General features: G+C 51.6%; 1 protein-coding gene across 3 annotated transcripts in view; it reads right to left on the reverse strand.

Annotated features, from left to right (window-relative positions):
* Nucleotides 1–320: 320 nt before the first annotated feature.
* The window catches only part of PROSER1 (proline and serine rich 1), a 58,129-nt gene continuing 31,143 nt past the window's right edge, over nt 321–27,306 (reverse strand). For all 3 annotated transcript variants that reach the window (XM_044288345.1, XM_044288344.1, XM_044288346.1), the window contains 3 exons: nt 23,850–25,452; nt 16,815–16,935; nt 321–2,762 (listed from right to left, as the gene is read on the reverse strand). In XM_044288345.1, the coding sequence (XP_044144280.1) occupies nt 2,649–2,762; nt 16,815–16,935; nt 23,850–25,452 (1,838 nt within the window). In that variant the 3' untranslated portion in view covers nt 321–2,648. The remainder of the gene's footprint in view (nt 2,763–16,814; nt 16,936–23,849; nt 25,453–27,306) is intronic.

The following is a 27,306-nucleotide window of genomic DNA, read 5'->3' on the forward strand; positions in this document are numbered from 1 at the left end:
TGGCCAGTGTGAAAACTGCAGGACTAGATACATTTTCTTAAAGGGAACCTGTCACTGGGATTTTGTGTATAGAGCTGAGGACATGGGTTGCTAGATGGCCGCTAACACATCCGCAATACCCAGTCCCCATAGCTCTGTGTGCTTTTATTGTGCAAAAAACCCTGATTTGATACATATGCAAATTAACCTGAGATGAGTCCTGTCCCTGACTCATCTCACGTACAGGACTCATCTCAGGTTAATTTGCATATGTGTCAAATCGTTTTTTTACACAATAAAAGGAAACAGAGCTATGGGGACTGGATATTGCGCATGTGCTAGCGGCCATCTAGCAACCCCTGTCCTCAGCTCTATGCACAGATTCCAGGCGACAGGTTCCCTTTAAATATAGATAGTAACACGGAAAAAATTAAAGGTTTATTCTTGTTATAACACGTTATCCCGTCCACAAGATAGCTGAAAATGGGAAGCACATACCTTGTGGAGCCCCCTGGAAATGGAAGAGGCGGCTGGTCGGAAAAGCACGCCGCTGCTCCATTTATTTCTGAGGAAGCGATGGAGATAGCCAAATATTGCGCTCGACTAGTTGCATCATTCCCACAGACATGTAAATAGGCACTAGTGCGCAGGCATGACCATTGCTCCAATTAAATGAGGGACTCGGGACTGCTGACCATACATGTATTATCTGTCCTGTGCATAGGTGATAGATGTTGTTACTGATCCAACCCAATAAAGGGGTTGGCTAACCTGGGACATAGATCGGACCCACTCTTATCTCCAAACGTGGTCCCCAAAGTGAAGGCGAGCACACCGCCCATGCTTTCCATTCATCACTATTGTAGTTCCGAAAATAGCAGAGTGATGGCCTTTAGCTATTCTCAGAAGTCCCATAGCGGTAAATGGAAAATGCACCAGTGCGGCCACCTCTTCATTCACCTCTACAAGACTGACGGGAATAGCTGATCCAGTGCCGAGTTATTTTCAGATCTCCTATAGCAGTGAACAGAAGGTGACCACGCATACACGGCTGCTCTATGTTTGCTTTGGGTGTCCCGTTCTGGAGATAGGAGCGCGTCCCAGACATGGTACCTGCACCTACGTGATATTGATGGCATATCCTAGCAATATGGCATCAATGTCCCAGATAGGCCAAGACCAACTGCAGCATTGCCAAACCCTGGTGTTTCCCCCAATCGTACAATAAATAATACTGTATCTTCCATTGTAAAACTGATGAAAATGACATTGTAGAATTACAGTGGATATGTTAAAATACTTAATAGTACATGAATTAAAAAGGAAAGGAAGCAACCCCATTCCATGTTCACCCTTCACAATAGGTTGCTGTGGAGTATGCACAGTACGGGCTCTACGTTAGGGTGATTAGTGGCCAGTCAATTTGTCATACCTCTTACATTTACATAACCGTGAGAGTCCTGCAAGGTGAGTAATTGGTGCACCCAATGCTTGCTTCTGATAGTGTGCCAATGACCACCACCCAACTCCATAACAAACACAATACTATGTACAAAGAAAATGGTGTGTCAGCGCGTATAGCAGAAAGCCCTCACTGCATTTCCTGTTACTTAGTAAAAGATGTTCTTTATAACTGTACATCACCTCATCTACTGTAGTAATAGTGTTACATGGAAACCAAACTAACTAATCACCTATCATGGAATGGAGGATACAAATGTAATGGCCTGTGATTCTGTGTCATACGCTCCAAGAATTTTTCATTACAACCCAATGATCCCTCTAGTTGCTCCTACTTGACAAGAGGGATCATGAAGGAGGTGGGAAAAGCCACCATCTATAGTGAGTGGCAGTGAGCAGCTTCATGTCAAGCCCATTAAGACTGGCCATAGATATGAGGCAGTCTCATGTCAGTTGTAACTAGCAGACCGCCCCCGATGAAAAGGATCAGACAAGTCTGCTTTCAATCTGGCCAACCCTGTCCAAATCTGGTGCCCTCTTATTCCTGTGCCCCCAATTATATATCCAATCCAAGGTAGTGCAGGTTGGCCATAGTCTCTTCAGTAGTAGAGTATTGAGGACCTATCCTCAGGATAGGTCATCCATATCTGAGCGGTGGGGGTCTGACTTCCAGCACCACCTGATCAACTATTTGAAGTGGCTAGCTTGAGACTTCTAATGTCACCCTGGTGTGGCCTATTTCCTGCTACAGAAGGACAGATTGGTAAAATGGTGCCAACATCCAACAGCCCAATGAGAAAAATTATACACTGATCTCGCCAAATCATACGGAACACCTAATATGTATATACCCTTTAAAAAAAAACAAAAAAAAAACACTAGGAATAAACCCCTAACATTTCTGCGATTCTTTAAAATCATAAAGCGGCAAATTACGTGCTCTATTAAAACTCACCGAAAAGGTGTGAGGAATACTACATTTCATGAACTAAAATAGTATAAAACTGACTAAATAAAAAATGTAAAAATAAATTAGACCCATAGGCTAACCTTGTCATGATTCCTGTGTCAGTTAATGCCTGCCGGTTACAGTAACAAAACCCTCAGACAAGTCTTTTAAAAAGAATAAAAAAATCCAGAACCTAAAAAGACCCTAAAAACAGTGACACAGATGAACCTCGCTAAAATGCTGTGGACTTGAAGAATGATTATTGCCAGCCGCGCTGGGGCAATCCTGGCTGCAGTGGAAACGGTGTACCAGGTCCTGTGGGAAAACCGGCAAAGGCGTCTGCTTGTGCGGAAAATCCTTCCAGGGCGGATGCCTGATGATAGAGACAATTCAATGAGAGTTCATAGTACACTATGGGTAGCAATTTTTATAAAAACAAAAACAAAAAACCATGGCCTAAAGGTAAGAATATTTCTGGGAGGATGAGACAGGGGTGCAATGAGCTCAAAAACAATACTGCATGTGACTACGTAAGGAAGGAGGACAGTCCACCCGGTTTCAAGAATAAGAGTCCCTGACTTGTCTTCTGCTGCCAACTTCTCAAAATTGCAATTTTTGTTTCATTTCTTAGCTTCACCGGTTTATATGAAATAAGTTGACTGGACACCAATATGTCAGCCAATACAGCTCCCACATCGGGAGGTCATATACCATGTTGTTTCCTGCACTCCGAGTCTGAGAAAATATGCAAAGTCAAATAAAACAAAGATTTCAAATTGTAAATTCTACTGTGGGCGCTGCAGGTTTCTGGTGAAGTGCGTTCCGTTCACACCAAACAAAATTCTGAGGCAGAGCAAACCCCGCTCTTCTCAATAGGCGGGAACAGGCCAAACCAGTCCGAGATTCAGGAAAAGTTTAAGATTTTTCTCCAGAGTTGCCATTCACTGGTCTGCACACTATCAGGACAGAAAACCGGCTTTTCATCTTTGTTACATGCTTGTGATTTTATCCATTCTGTAAGCACAGTAAATGCTGGATGCTTAATGGTGGTTGTGGTACTTCACTATTCTCTGCTCCTTTCTCTGGTTAATATAGGGAAATTAGGATCAGAGATTTGATTGGAGTCTACATTGTGCAGAGCAGTGATTGACTACTCTGGGGAAAAATATTAAACTTTTCATAAATCTCGGACTGGTTTGGCATGTTCCCGCTTATTGAGATTGAGTTTTTGTCTGACTAAGAACTAAGAGAATATGCTTAGTGATGGAGCGCTTTAGGAGCAGATGATATACCGTCTTTCGTTTTATAAGATGCACTTTTGCCCCCCAAAAGTGGGAGGAGGGTGCATGGCAGTGCGTCTTATAAAGCAAATACTAGCGATGGCTTCCATTATGTTAAACAAACACTCACTAGTATGTAGGCGGCACGGGGAGTGAAGCGCTGTAGTCATCCTCCCTGGTCTTCCTCCAGGCACTGCGCTGCACTGCACTGCTTCTCACCTGTGTCATGTGACCAGCAATCAGATTCTCTAAATGACACAACATCTTATGTGTGGACAGGAAGTCAGTTTCTCTATGTATTCCTACGGGAGCCTCACAGGAATTAATAGAGACATAACTGACTTCCTGTCCGGTGTCCATTGGAGATCACAGAGTTGGTCACATGACATCACTTTCTAGCGGGTCAGAGAATAAACAGTTTGCCGGGAGTTCTACTTTAATTTATTTATTTATTTTAGCTCTGATGGGGCTCTGACGTGGAGGTCTGATGTGGGTCTGATCTGAAGTTTGATATGGTGGTCTATATCTGAGGATCTGATATGGAGTTCTGATCTGAGGATTTGATATAGGGGTCTGATCTGAGCATCCGATATGGGGGTCTGATCTGAGAATCAGATATGGAGTTCAGATCGAGGATCTGATATCGGGTCTGATCTGGGGATCTCATCTGAGTTCTGATATAAAAACTAGATTTTTGCACTTATCGCAAAATATGTTTCTCTTCCATTCATTGGGGGACACAGGTTTGACCATGGGTATAGCTGTTGCCACTAGGAGGCAGACACTAAGCACAAAGGTGTGAGCTCCTCCCTTAAAGAGGACCTTTCATTACAATAAAAAAAATCTAAACTAAGTATGCCGACATGGAGAGCGGCACCCAGGGATCTCCCTGCACTTACTATTATCCCTGGGCGCCGCTCCGTTCTCCCGGTATAGGCTCCGGTATCTTCAGATTTTCGGCTCAACTGCGAGGAGCCTGCTCTTGTTTTCCTGGGCGTCTCCTTCTCACAGGCTGGAGTGCTGGCCAATCGCAGTACTCAGCTCATAGCCTGGGAGAAGGAGACGCCCAGGAGAACAAGAGCAGGCTCCTCCCAGTTGAGCCGAAAATCTGAAGATACCGGAGCCTATACCGGGAGAACGGAGCGACGCCCAGGGATAATAGTAAGTGCAGGGAGATCCCTGGGCGCCGCTCTCCATGTTAGCATACTTAGTTTAGATTTTTTATTGTAATGAAAGGTCCTCTTTAAGCTATACCATTCCTACAGGGACTAAGCTAAATCAGTTAGTGCAAAAGCAGTAGGAGAAGCAAGAAAAAAAACAGTAAGACAAAACTATGTACAAACCCAGAACCACGAAGGCCAGAAGAGGCCCGTAAAAGAGAGAACGGGTGAAAGCTGTGTCCCCCAATGAACGGGAGAGAAACAGATTTTACGGTAAGTACAAAAATCTAGTTCTCATCCATATCATTGGGGGGACACATGCTTAACCATGGGACGTTAAAGAGCAGTCCCAAGGGTGGCCATAAACAAGAATCCACCAGCCAATCTGAGAACAGCAGTCTGCAAAACTATACACCCCAGAGAAGCGTCAGAAGACGCAAAGGTGTGTACCCTGTAAAATTTGGAAATGGTGTCCAAAAAAGACCAGGTAGCTGCCTTGCATACCTGAAGGGCCGAAGCACTATGATGCACTGCCCGAGCAGAATGAGCAGTAACCTGGATGGGTGAGGTCCAGTCACTGACGTGGTGTGCTTCCACAATGGCCAAATTAATCCATCGGGAAATAGAAGTTTTAGACGCAGCCAGCCCTCGTCTCAGCCCCTCTGGAATGACAAACAGGGAATCCGTCCACCGAAAAAATGATGTCTGGGACAGATAGATGTGAATGGCTCGTACCAAATCCAGAGTGTGGAGCAACTGCTCATGAGGATGAGACAGGGCAGGACAAAAGGAAGGTAGAATGATCTCTTCATTGAGATGGAATGCCGACACAACCTTCAGACGGAAGGACTTAACAGGACGAAGGACTACTTTGTCCTGATGGAGGATCAGGAAGGGGCGACCGACAGGAAAGCCACGAGTTTCGACACCCCACGGATGAAAGTGATCGTCACCAAAAAGGCCACCTTGTAGGACAGGAAGCGAAGCGACACCTGCTGCAAAGGCTCAAACGGTGAAGACTGGAGAGCGCTGAGCACTAGATAAAGGATTCAACGGAGGACGGAAAGGGGGTGCAGTGTGTGCAACCCCCTGCAGAAAGGTCCGAACCGCAGAAAGTAAAGCCAAGTTCCGCTGAAAAAGAATGGAAAGAGCCGAAACTTGCCCTTTGAGGGAACCGAGAGTCAGCTGCTGACGCTCGCACCAACTAAAGTAGGACTTCCAGGTGCAGTGGTAGATTCAGGAAGACGACAGCTTGGTCTGGACAACAGCATCCAAGAAACCCAGAGCCCTTAGTACGGCGGCATGAACAGCCATGCCGTTAAATGTAGAGGCCCTAAATTCGGGTGGAAGATTGGTCCCTGCGACAAGAGGTCCTCCCGAAGGGGAAGGCGCCAGGGTTCGTCGGCGAGGAGGGCGACTGGAGATGCGTGCCACACTTGGCGTGGCCAATCGGGGGCCACGAGAATGACTGGCAGACCTTCGGACCTGATCTTCCGGAGGAGACTCGGAATGGGGGGGGGGGGGGGGAGGGGGGGGGGGGAGGGAACACGTAAGGAAAGTTAACTGACTCTATGGAATCACTAGGGCGTCGTACGCCAGGGCCATAGGATTCTTGGACCGTGCGACAAAGTTCTCTACCTTGTGGTTGAAGCGGGAGGCCATGAGATCCACGTCTGGCTGACCCCATCGCTCGCAGATGGCTAGAAAAACTTGCAGGTGAAAAGCCCATTCGCCGGGATCGAGACGCTCCCGGCTGAGGAAGTCGGCGATCCAGTTGTTGACGCCGGGAATGTGAACTGCCGACAGCGCCAGAATATGGCTCTCCGTCCAGCTGAGAATTGGAGCCGTTTTCGCCATGGCTGCCGGGCTCCAGGTGCCGCCCTGCTGATTGGAGTTGTCAGACTAAACTCGAACTGGACGTCCCCGAAGATGGTCGGTCCAACGAAGCAGAGCAATGAATCGCTCTAAATTCCAGAATGTTGATTGGGAGGAAGCACTCCTTGCGTGAACGGATAGATTTCCCAACACTCACTTCCCCCCCCCCCCCCCCCAAACCCCAGACGCTTGTGTCTGTTGTCAGCACCGTCCAACAGAGAGGAAGGAAAGAGCGGCCCGATGTCAGCATCGAGGAAACCAACCACCACCTCAGGGCCCGGCGGGTCGGGGCCCGGAGACGTATGAGCCGATCCAGGGAGGCTGGAGAATGGTCGCAATTGGTTAGAATGGCTCGCTTTAGAGTCCTGGTATGAAACTGAGCATAGGGAACTGCTTCGAAGGCAGAGACCATGTGACCCAGAGCCAGCATGCAGTGATGACAGACCCTTTATCAGGATATTGTCCAAGTATGGAATCGCCACTATACCCCTGGCATGGAGCAGGGCCATGACTGCAGCCAGAACCTTCATAAAGACTCTGGAAGCTGTGGCCAGGCTGAACCGGAGGGCCACAAACTGGTAGTGAAAGGGACCCACTGCAAACCGGAGAAACCTTTGGTGACTGACGCAGATGGGAACATGAAGATAAGCGTCCTTGATGTCTATCGAGGACAGGTACTCCCCCGGTTCCATAGACGCAATGACTGATCTCAAGGAACTCCATCCAGAAGTGGCGGAGCCGAAGGAAGCGGTTGAGTGCTTTGAGGTCCAGAACGAGACGGAACGTCCCCTCCTTTTTGGGGACCACAAAGAGATTGGAGTAGAACCCGCAAAAAAGGTTTTGCGCAGGAACTGGGACGATCACTCCCTGCCGCAGAAGTGTGTGAAATTTGTGAATAGCCTGAAAAAGGAATTTGGGGCAGAGGCAGAGGCCGGGAGAGACTAGCGAGAAAAAAAAAATGGGGTGGAGGGGGGGACCTGAGTTCCAGCTTGTAACCCTCTGAGATGACCTCCCTCACCCAGGCATCCGAGACGTGAGCCAGCAAAACATGACTAAACAGATGAAGACTGCCACCTACCCGATTGGAGGGCGCTGGAAGCTGCACGTCATGCAGATGAGGTCTTGGGGTTATAGGACTTGGAGCCCTGTTGATGGGGATGCCAAGAAGGGCGAGGTTTGAAGGAAGCCTTGCGCTTCTGATCCGGGGCAGACTTGTCGGTTGGCCTCTTGGGGCTGGAAAAACTCTGAAAGGGGCGAAAAAGAGGTTTACGCTTTTTGACTTGTTGAAACGAACCCTGTTCTGTGGAAAATGGGTGCTCTTACCACCTGTAGCATCAGAAATGATCTCGTCCAGGGTTTTGCCAAAAAGTATGCTGCCAGTAAAGTGGAGGGTGGTCAGGGTCCGCTTTGAAGCATTATCTGCCGCCCAGCAGGAGAGCCATAGGATACGGCGAATAGCCACCAAAAGGGCTGACGAGCAGGCCATTAGCTTGGCTGCGTCCAGAGAGGCTTCACAAATATACGCACTGGCATGGGAGAGCTGCAGGGCAATATTCGAAAGTTCCTTCGACGGGTCCCCCGAGGAGAGACCCTGACATAGACTGTTTGCCCACTCACCCATAGATTTGCTCACCCATGTAGAGGCAAAAACCGGTCGCAGTGTGCCCACTGCTTCAAAGGATGATTCTGCGAAAGATTCCAATTATTTATCCCCAGTATCAGAGAAAGAAGCCCCATCAGCCATTGGCAAAGTGGTATGTTTTGCCAAGCAGGATACTGGCGGGTCAACAACGGGTGACCACTTCTTAGTCAAATCCTCCGGAAATGGATAAAGGACGTCTAAGCATTTTGTTAAGGCAAAACGTCTATCAAGAAAATCCCACTCCTTGGAAAAGAGGAATCTAAATCCTGGTGGATGGGGAAACCTTTGGGCGAGCGATGGGACCTCCTGAAGGAAAAACTCGAGCTGGTCGATAAGGGTGCGGGGTCCTCAACCTGTAAGGACTTTATAACCGCTGTAATGGGATCATCCACTATGGAGGACAGTTTTGAAGACTGACCCTCAAGAGAGACAAAATCCGCATCTGAAAACCTCTCCTCGGAACATGCCTCTCCCAAGGAGGACAATTTGGAGTGAGAATCTCTGGGAGGTGGCGGAGAGGCAGAGGAAACTAGATGCATACACCCTTTTGGGGGAGCTTGGTCTGGCCCATTTAGTGGGACGGCCACGATGGGAATGAGCCCCAGGATCCCCAGAGTCGGACTGGTCAGAGCACTGGCTTGCGGACAAACGGTATTTCCACAATGGCTTTGTTGGTATAGGAGACATCCTGTACCATCCTTGACAGGGAGCGCGCCCTCTACGGCTGGGCAGTAGGGGCGACTGGGTTAGGGTCATGGCCACTTGGCAGTGGAGCAGAGCACGAAGAGCAGAGGGGATCTAACTGACCGGATGGAAATTTTGAGCGACAAGAAGCACAAGCAAAATGGCGCACAGAAGTGACCGCTTGCTTTGAGGTCTGGGGTAGGAGGATGAGGGGGGTAGGTTAAACCCTGTAGGAAGGGGAGACAGAGCTTACCCGGCCTGTGTCCCTCAATGCAGCTTGTCCAGAGGTGCCTTGAGCCAGAGTCCCGCAGAGGTCCACTTGAAACAGGAGGTGGGTGGAGGCAAAAAAAAGCGCCAAGATTCGCGCCAGGATACAGATGAAGGAGAGGGAGTGCAGCGAACTTCATGCCCCACCCCAAAATGGAGTCGGTCCACGGCTGTCCCTGCTAAAGAGGCCTCCGGCCCCCTCCCTTCCCGCTTGCGGGATAGCAAAGCTGCCGCTAGAGCCCCTCCCGAATGGAGATGCCGGCCAGGAGAGAAGAACCCGCGGGCAGCCGATGCGAGAGTAGACCGCAGAAGGCCTCAATTAGCAGTGCCACGGGCAGAGCACGGACAGGGAACGCTGATAAGGAGGAAGGGAGCAAAGGAGAGGGGTCATTGCGCTCTGGAGTCTTCTCCAGATCCCACCCCACCCCCCCACTCCCGACAGGAGAAAGATGCATGGAGGGGACAAGGACTCCATGGGGGAAATCACTCAAGGTAACCCGAGAAGGGGAGGGAGGAGGGGAGCACTTTGGGGTCCAGAAATACTCATGTGTCCGGCGTCTTTCCTGCGCCCGCCCCCCGGCTCCAGCCGGATCACCACCTTCAGTGTGCGGACCCTTGGGGAGGGCCGCTACACAGGAAGTAGAGGGGACTTGTAGTGGGCGGTCGAGGTGATCCGAAGGCTGGCGGGATTCAGAGGCTTTAGGAACCTCTGGTCCTCCTTGACTTCTGGAGACCGGCGGGGAGAAGCGGGCTTAGGGAGACCCCCTTGTCTCCCGTCACCTGGGTGGGAGTGTAGGCAGCTAGGACTGCCTGAAATCCCACTAGAAGAAAAGAAAAACGAGATTTTTGTATAACTTACCAGTAAAATCTCTTTCTCGCTCTTTCCTTGGGGGACACAGAAGACCTTGGTATAGCTCATCTCCCTAGGAGGCGTGACACTAAGTGAAAACTGTTAAGCCCCTCCTCCACAGCTATACCCTCAGCCTGGAGAGAGAGACTGCCAGTTGCGTGTCCAAGTAGTGAAAAAAAAAGGCAAAGTCCAAAAGTGGAACCAACAAGCCAACTACCCAAAGGGTAAAACAACTCGGAAACCGTGCCAAGAAAAACAAAGAATGGGTGGGTGCTGTGTCCCCCAAGGAAAGAGCGAGAAAGAGATTTTACTGGTAAGTTATACAAAAATCTCGTTTTCTCGCCCAGTTTCCTTGGGGGACACAGAAGACCTTGGGACGTTCAATAGCAGTCCAAGAGGGGAGGGACCACAGCACCAAGGCGAAGCACCCGAAGGCATCAAAAAACCGCCGCCTGCCGACCAGGCGGCCCAAGGCAGCATACGCCGAAGCCCGAGTATGCACCCTGCAGAACTCGGTAAGGTGTGCAAGGAAGACCAGTGACAGCCTTGCACAAATGCATGGCCGAAGCCTAATGTCTCCGGCCCAGGAGGAACCGACAGCTCTGGTGAAATGAATGGCGACACCAAAAGCAGAACCCTGCCCTTGGTGCGGCAACCACAGCAAAAGCCACTCCGAGAAAGCGGAGGAAAGCCACCCTGGAGGCCATCCACCCTCTGCGCGGACCTCCTGGAAACACAAGAGACCAAACGTCGACAAGAGTCGGAGATCCCCAAGGAAAAACTGCAAGGCCCAAACAACGTCCAAAACGGTGAAGTGTCCGTTCCCGGGGGTGAGAAGGGGAGGACGACTGCCTTGATGAAAGGAAAGGCGAACACCACCTTCAGAAGGAAGGAAGAGACAGAATGGAGAACAGCCCTGTCCTGGGGAAAGACAGAAGGCTCGGAACAAGAAGGGCCGCCACTCAGGCACCCGTCATAGACACGATGACTACAGAAACACAACCGTACAGGACAGAAGGAGTAGAGAGAACTGCTGTAACGGTTCCAAGGGAAAGATTGGAGCGCCAAGAGCCCAGTATGTAGTTCCCAGGGCGGTACCGGAGGGCAGTACAAAAGGAAACCAAGAGCCGCTCCACGGAAGAAGGTCCTGACAGGCCCAGAGGGGCGGGGAACGCTGAAAGAGGAAGGACAGCGCAGACACTGACACTTCAAGCAACAGAGTCCCAGTCCCAGGTCCAGGCCGGACTGGAGAAGGACAGAACCATGGAGAGAGAAAGGCAGAGTGGGGGAACGCCCAGCTTCCCACAGAACCCCAAGGAAAGCCCTAATTCCTACCACAGATCCTGGACGAAAACACGGCCAGGAGTGACACTAGCGAGCCCACAATAGTCGCCTGGGCAAGCGGGCGAAAACCCAATGAACAGGCGCAGACCAGTAACCCGGGCAGAACGGTCGTAGAACTGGTCCCGTCGGCCCCGAACAAAGGTGTTCCGTATCCACCGGAGTGGGGGAGCAGAAGGACAGACAGACAGGGACCAAAAGGGTCCGTCCAGCAACCGCCAGATGCCAGTACAAGACAGGCTAAAGCCCAAGCCGATGTAGCCACCACAGGAAGACGGACTACAGTCCCGGTGTGGGGGATCTAAAGACAATCTTGACTAAATGGTAGTCCTCCCAAGTTACCGAGAAGGTAAGTCCATAGCAGAAACGTTGCCTAGAGTGGAAAAAACGCAATCTGCACCCAGCGGGAGGACAGAACGCGGTAGACCCGGTAAATAGGCACACAGCAAGTACAGCCAGTTTGAACAAGGGGGACAGTACGAGGCCAAAAGGAACACCAGAACCATCAACAGGAACAACCATGCTCTCCCCAGAGGGGAGGGCAGTGAAGGAACAGCCTCTGAAGCGTGGCCGGAACAGAAGCCACATTCGGAGTGATCCGTACCGAGTGGGAGCCAAACAGAGACGGCGAGAAAAGGCAGTCGAGAAAGAGGCCGGCATAACACCCTCCAAACGAAAGGAGGAGTGGGTAACAGAGAAGCCATAGGACAGCTCAAAGGCAGAACCCCGCTACACTGAGACGCCCGGTTCACCGCCTCGCAGAAGGCGAATACCCTGAAGAACCCAAGGTGGAGGTCCTCCGGACCTGGGTAAGCGAGCACCCAAGAGAAGTTGGATGACCTTCCCAAGAAGAGTGACCGAACCTGGTAGCAGAGCAGACTGAACGCCGAGGGCGCCAACCGGAAAGAATCATACCACACCGCACTCGAAGAGGAGGAAATAGTAGTAGGTGAGGGGACTGTAGTCCCGCCAGAGCCAACATAGAATGCGACGGGCGCTGCAGACAGCACTCTCGACCATGTAACCACTAGCGCAGGGAAACAATGCCACGGGAGGACGAATGGGTACGTATCTAGGAACCACGAACACTCCCCGGGCGGAAGGGCCAACGAAATGAATGAGCACCGCCCAGCTCGGTGCAGTAGCGAGCAGGTAGAGCCCGTTTACTTATATATATAAAAGGTATTCATTTGTTGTTCATTGGACAACACCTGAGGCTCACACAGGTGGACAGAATGATCTCTGTAGAGAATAATGCAAGTCTTGCTGCAACCACCGACTCCCAAGATAATAAATATGTCGCAGGAGGAAAGGAGGCATACGTACGAGTAGCCCCGTAAGCAGTGAGGCCAACCCACCTACGGAACGAGAAGGCATACGCGGCCCGAACAATGCACGAGAGCGTCCGCTCACTGCAAAAATATCACTCAGCGAAGAGGGCCAGCCACAGAGCGCCACAGAATCTACGGAAGTGCAAAGTGCAAACTGAAAAAGAGTTATGCACAAGACTAGTATTTTATGCGATGGAACGCAAACTGACCGCCCCGAAAGGGGGGAAATGTACCTGGCAAACTGTAGTCTGTAAGAGTGCAAAGGCCCGCCCCAAAAAAGGGGGGTGATGCCCAAGGTCGTACCTACGTCAGAGAAGTAGGGCGTACCATACTTCGCCCAGAAGGGCGCCATGCACATAGCCACACAGTATCCAGCAGGAAGTCCACCTAGTGAAAGGGGGACATGCACAGGGCTATCCTAGCATTAAGTGAGTGTGCAACAATCCACCCAACACCGAAATTTCGTGAGAGTGTAACAACTCCGCTAATAAAGGGAAACATGTGCAAGTCCAACACAGCACATACAAGAACAGCCTTGAACCTCGTGAGCGTGCAAATTTCCGCCCAGGAATGAGGGGTGGTCACGCACAAGGCCAGCACCGTATACAATGGGAGCGTAAACGTTCCACCCATGTTAGAGGGCCATGCTCAAGGCCAGCAACGTATCCGGTGAGAGTGTAGTATGCCGCCCAGAAAAAAGTGGGGGGGGGGGGGGGGTCATGCACATGGCCAGCATCGCATCCAGGGAGAGTGCGAGCAGTCGGTGAGAATGTGTGTATGTCACCTGAAGGAGGCATGCCCATGGCCGGCAGCGAAACCAGTGAGAGTGCGTACACCGCCCACGGAAGAGTGGTCATGCATACGGCCGGCAGCGGATCCAGTGAGAGTGCAAGCACCCCGCCACGTATGGGGTTCATGCACATGGCCAACAACGTACCGGTTAGAGAACAACCACCGACCGAGGGAGTGTATGTATGCCGCCACAGGGAAGGAGGCATGCCCAAGGCCGGCAACGAATCCAATGAGAGCGCATCGTACCGCCTATGGAAAAGCGGTCATGCACATGGCTGGCAGTGAATCCAGTGAGAGTGCCGAATGCCGTCCACGGAAGGGAGCCATGCCTATGGGCGTCAGCGACGCACAAGTGTAGCGTTCCGCCTATGGAAGGGGGTCACGCACATGGTCAGCAGCGAATCCAGTGAGAGTGCAGCGTTCCACCTATGGAAGGGGGTCGTGCACATGGCCAGCACCGTATCCGGTGAGTGCAGTATTCCGCTTAAGAATGATGGGGGTCATGCACATCATCGGCAACGAAACCAGTGAGAGGCAGCGTCCCACTTGTGGAAGGGGGCCGTGCACATGGCCAGCACCGTATCCGGAGAAACTGCCGTAGTCTGCCAATGAAGAGGGGTTCATGCACAAGGCCAACCCGCAGCCAGGGAGAGTGCAGTATCCCGCCGAGGAGGGGGGTCCTGCACATGGCAGGCGTCATAACTGGAGAGGGTGACGAATCCTGCCTACAGAAAGGGCCGCATGCACTTGACCAGCGCCGTATCGCGGAAGAGGGCAAGAAAAACGCCTAGAAGGGGAAAATGACCCTGGCAGCGCCGCAGCCGGGGAGCGCGACATGCCGCCTATGGAAGGGGGGCATGTATACAGGCAGCACTACTGAGATCAGGCTGCAGCGTCCTGCGCAGCCCACAAGGTATATATAATAGATAAATAAATAATATATATATATATATATATATATATATATATATATATATATATATTTTTTTTTTTTTTTTTATAACAGCCTCACTGAGGCAGAAAGGTGAGCCACCTATAGGGGCACAGAATCCCTGAGAAGCAGGGAAAAAAAGGGGGGGGCAGCCACACAGGCCCATCTGAAGCCGGCCTGTACCCAAAGGGTTAACAGGGATCCGGCCTGGGGGGCGGCGCTGCGATCCCCTGGGGGCGGGGGAACCTCCAGGCGCGAAGAATTCGCGCCTGGAGAAGTTCCAGCCCCCTCCAACAGAGGCCGGAATTTTGCGGCCTAGCAGGCCGTGAAGCCGGGGCCTAAATTTGTAGCGGCGCCCGGCTGACCGGGGCCGCACAGTATTCAAATACCGGCCGGGCCTACGGAGCGGCGCCTGCACATACCGGCCGCGGATGCCCACCCCGCGGGCCGGAAGAGCCGGGGACCCTGATTTCGCTGCGCCCGGCCGACCGGAATGTTCCGACGGTCGGCCGGGGGCTTGAAGCATAGCGCTCATTTGCAGGCCGCGGGTGCCCACCCCGCTGCCCGGAAGCGAGGACCCTGCGCCCGGCAGCCCTTTCACTGCACCATATGGCCGGCAGCCACAACCACCTTGCCCTTGGACCGGTGCCCATGAGGGTAGAGGAGGGTCAGGGGCAGCAAGGCGCGGGCCCCCTGGCCCTGAAGCAGTGGCCGGTAAGAGAGGGAGACCTGAGACCGGGTGCCAGTGAGGGTGGGAAGCCTGCATAACCCCTCCGTCAGGGGCAGCTAGGTGCGGACCTCTGCAGCTCCCTAGGCATCCTTCTTGCAGAGAGAAGGTGCTAATGTCCTATGGAGACCAGGAGAGAGGGAGCAGAATGTCGCCCTGCGGCAGCCCAGGGGCCAGCCTAGTCTAGCAGGGACAGAAGGGTCCAGAGGCCCAGTATGGGGGTCAGGCACGCAGGAGACCGGGGTGGGGTGAGGGGTGAGGGGGGGGACGTAGGGCTGGAGAAGCCAATCTCTCACCATAGCCGTCTTCACCCTCGGTCTGTTCCAGCAGGGTCGCCCCTTCAGCTACTGGCACCGTAGTGGCAGGACGCTGGAAGAGGGACTTGGCGTGCGGGCGACCCTTACGCTGGCGGGATGCAGGGGAGCTAGGCTGCCCTGGTCCACCTTGTCTTCTGTGGGGGAGGCAGCAGTGCGGATGCCGGCACTGGCGCAGCTCAACCCCGGGAGAAACAGAGAGGTCTAGTGCGTCTCTGTTGTCCCTGATGATCTGAAGAAAAAGAAAAGAAAAAAAGTAAAAAGCAAAACTAAAACTAAACAGGAGAAAACAGCCCTGCAGTAGCAGGGAGTGTCTTGCCTCCTTGGACACTAAGCAAAAACTGGCAGTCTCTCTCTCCAGGCTGAGGGTATAGCTGTGGAGGAGGGGCTTAACAGTTTTCACTTAGTGTCACGCCTCCTAGGGAGATGAGCTATACCAAGGTCTTCTGTGTCCCCCAAGGAAACTGGGCGAGAAAAAAGAAAAATTAAAAATTAGCAGCCCTGCAAAGCAGGGAGGTCTGCCTCCTACAGACACTAAAACTGATTTAGCTTAGTGCCTGTAGGAAGGGTACAGCTGAAGGGAGGAGCTCACACCTTTGTGCTTAGTGTCCACCTCCTAGTGGCAACAGCTATACCCATGGTCAATCCTGTGTCCCCCAATGATACGGATTAGAAATATAAATATTTTTTTTTCATATTTTCCTTCTCTAAATCCTAGGTGCGTCTTATCATCACGTGTGTCTTATAAAGTGAAAAATACAATATTACTTTTCTGAACTAATTTTCCATTTAGTAGCCTGGGAGGGTTGGGTGACAACTTAGGAGCTGTTGAGTTGTCCAATTTAGTTGTCAGCTATTCTCAAAACCAGCTAAAAAAAACTGGAAACCATAAAATTTCAACAGTAACAAAAGGTCAATTCTTATTCTATTATATGATGCACATCAACTACTAATAAAAGGAGGACATATACAAAATTACGGATAAGCGTTATACCAGAAAAAGCAATACGTACACATCTTGACTTACGTGATATATTGTACTGCAAAGGTAAAATAGCGGAACATTTTCATATGATAGAGTACAGGAAGGGACATCTACATAAACTAATACAAATGAAAACCTAAAGTAACCAATAACATTGCAATCTGTCATGTTGGAGGCAACAGCAGATTCATCTGTGCATTAGAATTACATAAATATCCCCATGGAGCTTGTAAGGAAGATACTTGCCTGTAATAAAGCAGACTGTGCCGCTGCCGCTGCGCTCTGCTGGAGTCCTTGCAGCGACTGAGAAGGACTCTGTGGAAATCCAGGAAGACCAGAGAGAGAAAGGAGAGGAAAAGCTGAAGGCCTGTGGGAAAAGAACACACACAACCATTATGAGCTACTAAACGCTAATTAAGCAAAAGCCTTAAAGGGGTTTCCAGGATTTTGATATTAATGGCCTATCCCTAGGATTGGCCATTAATATCTGACTGGTGGGGATCTGACAGAGCTGTGTAGTTCTGATGCCGAAGGTACTACAGAACAGTTGATAAGTGGGAGTGTAGGGTGTCACAGCTCCATAGATTAGATATTGATGGCCTATTCTGAGGAGAACCCCTTTAAGCTGGCCGTATACTTCAGACGGATGTTCAACCGACAGCTAAACCTTCCAACCCACCCATACACATGCATGCTCAGTTTAGGCAAGTATGCACGTGTTCTCAATGGGCAGAATGGAATAAGCTGGACCTGCCATCACAGAAAAGTCAGAACACCTCCATGCACATTAGATGGTCAAAATCGGTGGGTTCACTGCTGTTTGACTAATGTGTATATGGATACCTTAAACGTCTACTCTTAAAAATGGGGTTGGTTTCCCAGGATTTTAAAACTGATGACCTATCTTCTGGATAGATCATCAGTATCCGATTGGTGGGGGTCCAGCAGCCACGATCCCCACCGATCAGCTGTTTGAGAAGGCACCAGCACTCCTGTGAGCGCCACTGACTTCTCGCAGCTAACCAAGCACATTGTACATTGTATAGTGGCTGTGCTTGGTATCACAGCTGCTGCGCTGTGCCTGGGCCACGTCAATCGATGAACATACTGTCACATGGCCTAGAAAAAGCAGAGGGAAGGCTGCGGAGCTCAAAGGAGTACCGATGCCTTCTCAAACAGATGATCGGCGGGGGTCCCGGGTGTTGGTCCCCCACATATAAGATACTGATGATCTATTCTGAGCATAGGTCAACAGTTATATTGTCTCGAGAGACCTCTTTAATTTCACGTGAACAATGCAGAATCTGGGTGAAAAATCTGCTCTGAACTGCATTTTATTCTTAAAATAATTTAACTGACAAATCAGGTGAAATACAGATTTACATAAAACAATACAAAAAACGAGATTTTTGTATAACTTACCAGTAAAATCTCTTTCTCGCTCTTTCCTTGGGGGACACAGAAGACCTTGGGTATAGCTCATCTCCATAGGAGGCGTGACACTAAGTGAAAACTGTTAAGCCCCTCCTCCACAGCTATACCCTCAGCCTGGAGAGAGAGACTGCCAGTTGCGTGTCCAAGCAGTGAGAAAAGGCAAAGTCCAACAAGGAACCAACAAGCCAACTACCCAACGGGTAACAAAAACTTGGAAAACGTACAGAGAAAAAACAATGAATGGGTGGGTGCTGTGTCCCCCAAGGAAAGAGCGAGAAAGAGATTTTACTGGTAAGTTATACAAAAATCTCGTTTTCTCGCCCAGTTTCCTTGGGGGACACAGAAGACCTTGGGACGTTCAAAAGCAGTCCAAAAGGGGGAGGGACCACAGCACCAAGGTGAAGCACCCGAAAGGCATCAATGAACCGCCGCCTGTAAACCCAGGCGGGGTAAGGCAGCATCTGCCAAAGTCAGAGTATGCACCCTGTAGAACTCAGTAAGGCGTGCAAGGCAGACCTGTGGCCGCCGTGCCCAAATGCACGGCCGAAGCCCAATGCCTCCGGCCCAGGAGGCACCGACCGCTCTGGTGAAAGGAACGGTGACACCAAAGACAGAATCCTGCCCTTGGTGCGGTAACCTCAGCAATAGCCAATCTGATCAAGCGGAGGAAAACCACCCTGGAGTCTGTCAACCCTATGCACAGCCCTCCTGGAAACCCAAGAGGCCGAACGACTGCAAGAGTCGGAGATCTCCAAGTAAAAACGGCAAGGCCCAAACAACGTCCAAATAGGTGAGGTGTTGAAGCGAAAGGCAAACACCACCTTCAGAAGGAAGGAAGGAAGGAAGAAACGGGATGCAGAACAGCCCTGTCCTGGAAAAGACAAAGCTCGTAACAAAAAAAGGGGCCATTCCGGCACCCGTCAGAGACACGACTGATACGGAACACAACCGTACAGGACAGAAGGGGTAGAGAGAACTCCTGTAACGGCTCCAAGGACAAGATTGGAGCGCCGAGAGTACAGTACAGAGGAACCAAAGAGCCACTCCGAGGAAGAAGGTCTGGACATGCCCCGAGGGCCGGGGAACGCTGGAAGAGGAAGGACAGCGCCGACACTTGACACTTCAAGCAAAGGAGTCCCAGTCCCAGGTCCAGGCCGGACTGGAGAAAGACAGAACCATGGGGGGGAGAAGGGCAGAGTGGGGAATGCCCAGCTACCCACCGACACCCAGACAAAAAACCCTAAGTCCAACGACAGATCCTGGACGAAACACAGCCAGGAGCGAACAGTAGCGAGCCCGCTGGAGTCACCTGGGCAAGCGGATAAAAACCCAATGTGACCAGGCGCAGACCAGTAACACGGGCAGAAGGGTCGGCAAAAACTGGTCCCGTCGGCCTCCGAGCAACGTTGTCCCGTATCCACCCGGAGTGGGGGAGCAGAAGGACAGACGGAAGGGAACCGAAGGGTCCGCCCAGCATCCGCCAGATGCCAGGACAAGACAGGACAATCTGGACCGAAGGGCAGTCCCCCCAAGTTACCAAGAAGGTAAGTCTACAGCAGGACCATAGCCTAGAATGGAAAACGCAATCTGCACCCAGCGGGAGGACAGAACGCGGTAGACCCAGCAAGAGGCACACAGCAAATACAGCCAGTGTGAACAAGGGAGACAGTACGAGACCAAAGGAACACCGGAACCATCCACATGAACAACCATGCTCCCCCCAGAGGGGAGGACAGTGAAGGAACAGCCTCTGAAGCCTGGCCGGGCAGAAGCCACATCGGCGTGATCTGTACCGAACGGGGAGCCAAACAGAGCCGGCGAGACAAGGTAGTCGAGACAGAGGCCGGCATCACACCCCCCAACCGAAAGGAGGAGTGGGCAGCAGGGAAGTCATAGGACAGCCCAAAAGCAGAACCCTGCTACACTGTGAGACGCCAGGTTCACCGCCTCGCAGAAGGCAAATACCCTGAAGAACCCAAGGTGGAAGTCCTCCGGACCTGGGTAATAGAGCATCCAAGAGAAGTTGGGTGATCTACCCGAGAAGAGTGGCCCGAACCTGGTAGCAGATCAGACCGAAGCGTAGAGGGCGCCAAGAGGAAGGACTCATACCACACTGCATCCGAAGAGGAGGAAATGGTAATAGGCGAAGGAACCATAGTCCCGCCAGAGCCAACGAAGAATCCGAGGGGCGCTGCAGACAACAGCACGCATCTAGGAACCACGAACACTTCCCGGGAGGAAGGGCCAACGAAATGAATGAGTACCACCCAGCTCGGTGCAGTAGAGAGCACAGAGCCCTCCGGGTCAGGTGGACAGAACGATCTCTGTAGAGACGAGTGCAAGGCTTGCGGCAAGTAACCCAAGAGAACAAAGGGATGTCGCAGGAAGGAGGGGAAGCATACGTACGAGCAGCCCCGTAAGCAGTGAGAAGGCCAACCCACCTACGGGAGGAGAAGGCAGAAACGGCCCAAACAACGCACAAGAACGGCCGCTCCCTGCAAAAAAGACACTCAGAGAAGAGGGCCAGCCACAGAGTGCCCCAGCATCTATGGAAGTGCAAAGTGCAACCTGAAAGGGAGTTATGCATAAGCCTAGCATGGCACGCGATGGAACGTAAGCAGTCCGCCCCGAAAGAGGGGAAATGTACCTGGCAAACTGCAGTCGGCAAGAGTGCAAAGGCCCACCCCAAAAGGGGGTGACGCCTAAGGCCGTACCTACTCCAGAGACATAGGACATACCATACAATCCTGCAGGAGCGCAGGAGGTCCACCTAGTGAAAGGGGGACATGCACAGGGTTATCCTAGCATTAAGAGAGCGTGCAATAATTCCCCCAACACCGAACTTTGTGAGAGTGCAACCACTCCGCCAATGAAGGGGACATGTACAAGTCCAGCACAGCACGTACAAGGACAGCCGTGAATCTCATGAGCGTGCAAAGGTCCGCCCATGGAATGAGGGGTGGTCACACACAAGGCCAGCACCGAATCCAATGGGAGTGCAAGCGTTCCACCCATGTACGGCGCTGGTGCGATGTGTAAACATGACGCCCGCTTGCACGTGCAGCGGGCGTCATGCACATGGCCAGCATCTCATCCAGGGAGAGTGAGAGCACCCTGCCATGTACGGGAGTCATGCACATAACCAGCAACGTACTGGCGAGAGACAAACACAGTCAGTGAGAATGTGTGTATGTCGCCTGAGGAAGGGAGGCATGCCCATGGCCGGCAGCGAATGCGAATCCAGTGAGAGTGCGTACACCGCCCACGGAAGAGGGGCCATGCACATGGCTGACAGCGGATCCAGCGAGAGTGCAAGCACCCCGCCATGGAAGGGGTTCATGCACATGGCCAGCAACGCACCGGCGAGAGAACAACCACAGACAGAGGGAGTGTATGCATGCCGCCTGAGGGAAGGAGGCGTGCCCAAGGCCGGCAGCGAATCCAATGAGAGTGCAGCATACCACCTATGGAAGGGGGTCATGCCTATGGCCAGCCGCAAATCCAGTGAAAGTGCAGCGTTCCGCCTATGGAAGCGTGTCGTGCACCTGGCCAGTACCGCATCCGGTGAGAGTGCAGATTTCCGCCTAATAAAAGGGGGACATGCACATGATCGGCAACAAATCCAGTGAGAGTATAGCGTTCCGCCAATGGAAGGGGGTCACGCACATGGTCGACCGCGAATCCAGCGAGAGTGCTGCGTTCCGCCAATGGAAGGGGGACGTGCACATGGCCAGTACCGTATCCGGTGAGGGTGCAGTATTCCGCCTATGGAAGTTGGTCACGCACACGGCCGGCAGCGAATCCAGTGAGAGTGCTGCGTTCCGCCTATGGAAGGGGGACGTGCACATGGCCAGCACCGTATCCGGTGAGAGTGCAGTATTCCGCCTATGGAAGGGGGTCACGCACACGGCTGGCAGCGAATCCAGTGAGAGTGCAGCGTTCCGCCTATGGAAGGGGGACGTGCACATGGCCAGCACCGTATCCGGTGAGAGTGCAGTATTCCGCCTATGGAAGGGGGTCACGCACACGGCTGGCAGCGAATCCAGTGAGAGTGCAGCGTTCCGCCTATGGAAGGGGGTCGTGCACATGGCCAGCACCGCGCCTAAGAAGGTCATACACAGGGCCAGCCCGCAGCCAGGGAGAGTGCAGTATCCCGCCTGGGAGGGGGGGGGTCATGCCCATGGCAGGCACCATACCTGGAGAGGGTGACGAATGCTGCCTACAGAACTGACCGCATGCACTTGGCCCGCGCTGCATCCCGGGAGAGGGCAAGAAACCGCCTAAAAGGGGAAATGCACCTGGCAGCGACGCAGGCTGGGAGCGCGAAACCATGCTGCCTATGGAAGGGGGGCATGCAGACAGGCAGCACTACTGCGATGAGGCTGCAGCGTCCTGCGCAGCCCACAAGAATCTGTTAGACATCTGTTTATTCATTATTATTTCATATTTTTTTTTTTTTTTTTTTTTTTTTTTATTTAAAACAGCCTCTCTGAGGCTAAAGGGGAACCACCATATAGGGCACAGATTCTCTTGATGCAAGAGAAAAAAGGGGTGGCCAACCATACAGGCCCATTGGGAGCCGGCCTGCACCCAAAGGGTTAACAGGGAGCCGGCCTGGGGGCCGGCGCTGCGATCCACTGGGGGCGGAGGAAGCCCCAGGCGGGAAGAATTCGCGCCTGGAGAAGTACCCGCCCCCTCCAACATAGGCCAGACTTTCGCGGCCTAGTAGGCCGTAAAGCCGGGGCCTAAATTTGTGCGGCGCCCGGCCGACCGGGGCCGCATAGTATTATATACCGCCGGGACTGAGGCGGAGCGGCGCATTAAACCGGCCGCGGGAGCCCACCCCGCAGGCCGGAAGAGTCGGGCCCAAATGGAGTGCCGGAATTGCGGCCCCGCAGGCCCGATGGCGGCCCAGCAGGTCATTGCGGCGCCCGGCCGCACCGGAATGTCCATGCCGGCCGGAGGCGAGGTCTGTCAGGAGCGGGCCCCAGGCCCTGAGCAACGCTCCGGTAAGGAGATGGGGGGACCCCGAGATCGGGTGCCCGCGTAGTATCATATACCGGCGGGACATCAAAAGATAAAGGGGGACAGCAGCTGCATGTCCTATGGGGCCAGGAGGGGGAGGGGGGGAGCAGGGAGCAGATTGCCGCCCTGCGGCACCCCAGGGGCCAGCCTAGATCCAGCAGTGGAAGGGTTAAGGTTTGTCCAGGGATTCGAACTCATGACCTCTGCCATCAGAGGCAAGGCATTCACCATCACAGCTCCCGCAGGAGACCGGGTGGTGGTGGTGGTGGAAAGGGGGGGGTCGTAGGGCTGGAGAAGCCAATCTCTCACCATAGCCGTCTTCACCCTCGGTCCATTCCAGCAGGGTCGCCCCTTCAGCTACTGGCACCGTAGTGGCAGGACGCTGGAAGAGGGGCTTGGCGTGCGGGCGACCCTTGCGCTGGCGGGATACAGGGGAGCTGGGCTGCCCTGGTCCACCTTGCCTTCTGTGGGGGAGGCAGCAGTGCGGATGACCGGCACTGGCGCAGCTCGACCCCGGGAGAAACAGAGAGGTCTAGTGCGACTCTGTTGTCCCTGATGATCTGGAACAAAAAGAAAAGAAAAAAGTAAAAATCAAAATTTAAACAAGGAGAATCAGCCCTGCAGTAGCAGGGAGTGTCTTGCCTCCTTGGACACTAAGCAAAAACTGGCAGTCTCTCTCTCCAGGCTGAGGGTATAGCTGTGGAGGAGGGGCTTAACAGTTTTCACTTAGTGTCACGCCTCCTATGGAGATGAGCTATACCCAAGGTCTTCTGTGTCCCCCAAGGAAACTGGGCGAGAAAAATAAAAATCATTACTACTAACCCGGCTTGTGCCACAAGGGCTGAGTTGAAGTTTGAGCTGAAAGCTGATGCAAATCCTGGTAGGACAGATGCCGGAGATGGAGCAGATGCACATGCTGACACTGGAGGAACTCCTGACAATGTAGAGGGAGGCTGGAGTCCAGGGAAGGATGGAAGAGCAGGGTTGACTGGTGGTGTGCTAGAAACCGTGAATCCAGGAAAAGATGGATTTGATGAGACCAGGGGTCCCTGTGGTACAGGAAACAGTGAAGGGACAGCAGTGGAAAGGTTTAATGGAAACTGAGAAGCAGCCGCAGCTGCTGCGGCAGCTGGTGCTGACAGGCCAGGGAACACTGAGGACGTTAAAGGTGGAGTTGCAGTAGCAGCTATGGTGGTAGACGTTAGCATTGGAACAGATGGAGTAAAAGCTGGGCTACTTGCAAATGGAGATCCATTGGCCAGTGATGTGAAAGCAGGGAAAACTGGAGGCATTCCTGCAGAGGAACCCAAAGCCAGTGAAGATAAGTTTGGGCCGCCTAGATTTCCATTGATTGAGGAAAGCCCTGACAATCCTAGATTCATTGAATTAGACAGACTTGGTCCGGATGGAAACACATGGCCTAGAACTGGAGGCAATCCTAGAGAACCATGAGAAGGTGTTGCTGAACGTGATGGACCCTTGAAAGCGGAAGGTGATGGACTAGCTGGTTCAGTTTTGACCAATACATTAGCTGCAGATGGTGAAGATGTAAGATTTTGTTCTGATATGGAAGTGGACGCACTCTGAGCTTGTGGACCTATGGATGCACAACTAAGAGGAGATGGTGTGGCCAACAGAGGTTGTCCTGGGATTGATGCTGATGTAGAAATTGGATTTGATAACGAAGGTGAAGAGGAACCTGAAAATATAGAAGTTCCAGGAGTGGTGGTTCTCTGAGGTGTGGGGGTTGAACATGGAGGAGTAAAAGACTTGTTTAACGAGGAGATTGATTCTGTATTTGGAAGACTTGACAATGGCAACAGTCCGGATGTAGGCAATGAAGGCATTGATGGAGAATTCATTAACCCTGGATCATTTGAAGTTAAAAATCCTTTTAAAACAGACAGCAAAGGATTGCCTATTTGTCCAGCAGCTCCAGCAAAATCAGAAAGAGTTGGGCTAGCCATACCCTGAAAGGCAGGATTAAAGGGCAATTGTAGACCAGCAAATATAGATGGCATCATAGCATTGCTTACAGTGCTTGTAGAAGATGTGGCGGAAAATGGAAATCCTGGAAGTGACAAGGATGATGCTGCATTATTGGACCCAGGATTAGCATATGGTGTGGAGGAACTTGGTTGGGCTGGAAGACCAGGGAATACTGAAGGGATCGATGTTGAAGGTGTGCTAACCGTTGGTATGGGTGTACCAGAGGACATCTGAGCACTTTTTATTACTGTTGGAGTGGGTGTAGAGGATTTAGGAGATGCCATTGTTAGAGGAGAAGTCATGTTCATTCCAGAGTGTGGAGTGGTAGGAGTTGATGGTTGCTGCAATGTTATAGCAGGAGAAGCAGAAGGAGCTGGGACAGGAGTTGCAACAGGTGTTGGGGGAGCAGAATTGTTTCCATGTGGAGAAGCAGCAGCTACAAAAAGCAGATTAAAAAGGTATTTAGTATAAAAAAAAAAAAAAGAAATCTAAGCACCATAAACATGAAATGTATTGGACATGACGAGCTTAAAGTGTACCTAAACTTTTACATTCACTTTATTAAAACCTAAAGAAAAGTGCTAAAAAGCATATTTGTAATATACTTTTTTTTGTTAAACTTTTCCTAGTGAAGTTCAGGTGCCTATCGCGCTTTGCAATCCCTACTCCTGTACGCTGCTATGGGAGTATGGATTCCACTGGGGCCGCACTGAGCACTGTACAGGCTGGAGCATCACTGCTTATGTTAATGCGTGGAGTTTGGCTTCTCACTCCCCTTTTCTAAATTTCACATCCCGCCACCCATCCCTTGGTTGAACTTGATTAAATTATGTCTTTTTTTGACCGTACTATGAAAATAATTTCAATAGCTCTTTAGTGCTTGACACAGGAGGAAATAGCTCCACTCCCTTCTGTGTGGAGAAGTCATCTAGGATGTGACCAAAGGATGGCTCTGTGCCATAGTGTCCAAGCTGTGCCCTTTGCTCCTTCCCCTCCAGCCGCATCATCATCCTCTTGCTACTCCTAACTCTCCCCTACGAGCTGCTTTGCTTCACATATGATGTGACTGCAGCCATCAGAGACTCTTCAGGCCTCCAGAGAAGATGTTGTGTCACATACTCACCTGACCACAGGTCCAGGCACACTCAGTTACCATGTTGGGATTTCCACTCTGCTCTCCTCACCTTTGTTACTGCTGCTGACTGTTCCTATGTTTCATAAGCCCCGAAGAGTTGATGAAAGGTGAGGTGGGCAGAGAGGAAAGCAGAGATCACAGGAAGGTCCAATTACAGTCTAAGGTCCCATGCCCACGGCAGTATCCGTTTTGTGGTCAACAAAACGCAGAACCGCAAAATACGGATGAGGTCCATGTTGGATCCGCATTTTTTGCAGAACCATTGACTTCAATGGGTCCGTAGTCCACATTTTGAGGACAAGTATAGGACATGTATCTTTGTGCCGGAAGGACATATGAATAAGGAAGCACATGTGCTTTCTGCATTCGTATGTCTGTTCCACAAAAAGATAGATAATGTTTGCAAAATGAAGACCACAAACCCTTTGAAAACAATGGGTCCACAAATATAAATGCGGACGGCACACAGACCGCATCTGTACATTGTGGATCCAATTTACGAACCGCAAAACAGATAGGGCTGTGTGCATGGGGCCTAAAGGCCAATTGGAGCTTGCCGGGAGTTCCTGACACATTAAGGAGATGGAACAGCATCTTCTCTGGAGGCATAAAGAGTCATCACATGTGATGTAACTGTAGGTGAAGGGGGCTACGAGTAAGAAGAAGATGATGCGGCGGCTGGAGGGGAAACAGAAAATGTGCACAGCTTGGGAATCTAGGAACGTGAGCCAAACCCATTTGCCTCGACACAGAAGGGAGTGGTTTCTTTCCATGTGGACCATAAATGTTACTGGAATTCTGGTCAAGCAGGAAGGCCTGAAGACAGGAAAGTTCTAATACATGATGTAAATGTATATCTTGACAAGAGTTTGCAAATGCAATATCATTTTATATATTTTTTTTTCATTCCTGTAATACAACTTTAAGGCCCCTATACAAATTATGCTATTGTTATCTGGACTCACCAATTTGGTGGTTCTGGCTGATTATGTGTATGGGGAGTAAACGATTCAGCTTTCTGCCCAATGAAAACTGAGTCAAGTGTATATAATGGAGCCAAACTAGGGTCCAACCAACAGCTACTGAAGGTGGATGGGCGACTTTAAAACAAGCCCCACACCCGATAACAGATTTTGCATACACAGCAGCATCAAT

This window comes from Bufo gargarizans, chromosome 3 (genome assembly GCF_014858855.1).
Source record: "Bufo gargarizans isolate SCDJY-AF-19 chromosome 3, ASM1485885v1, whole genome shotgun sequence".
NCBI classification, from domain to species: Eukaryota; Metazoa; Chordata; class Amphibia; order Anura; family Bufonidae; genus Bufo; species Bufo gargarizans.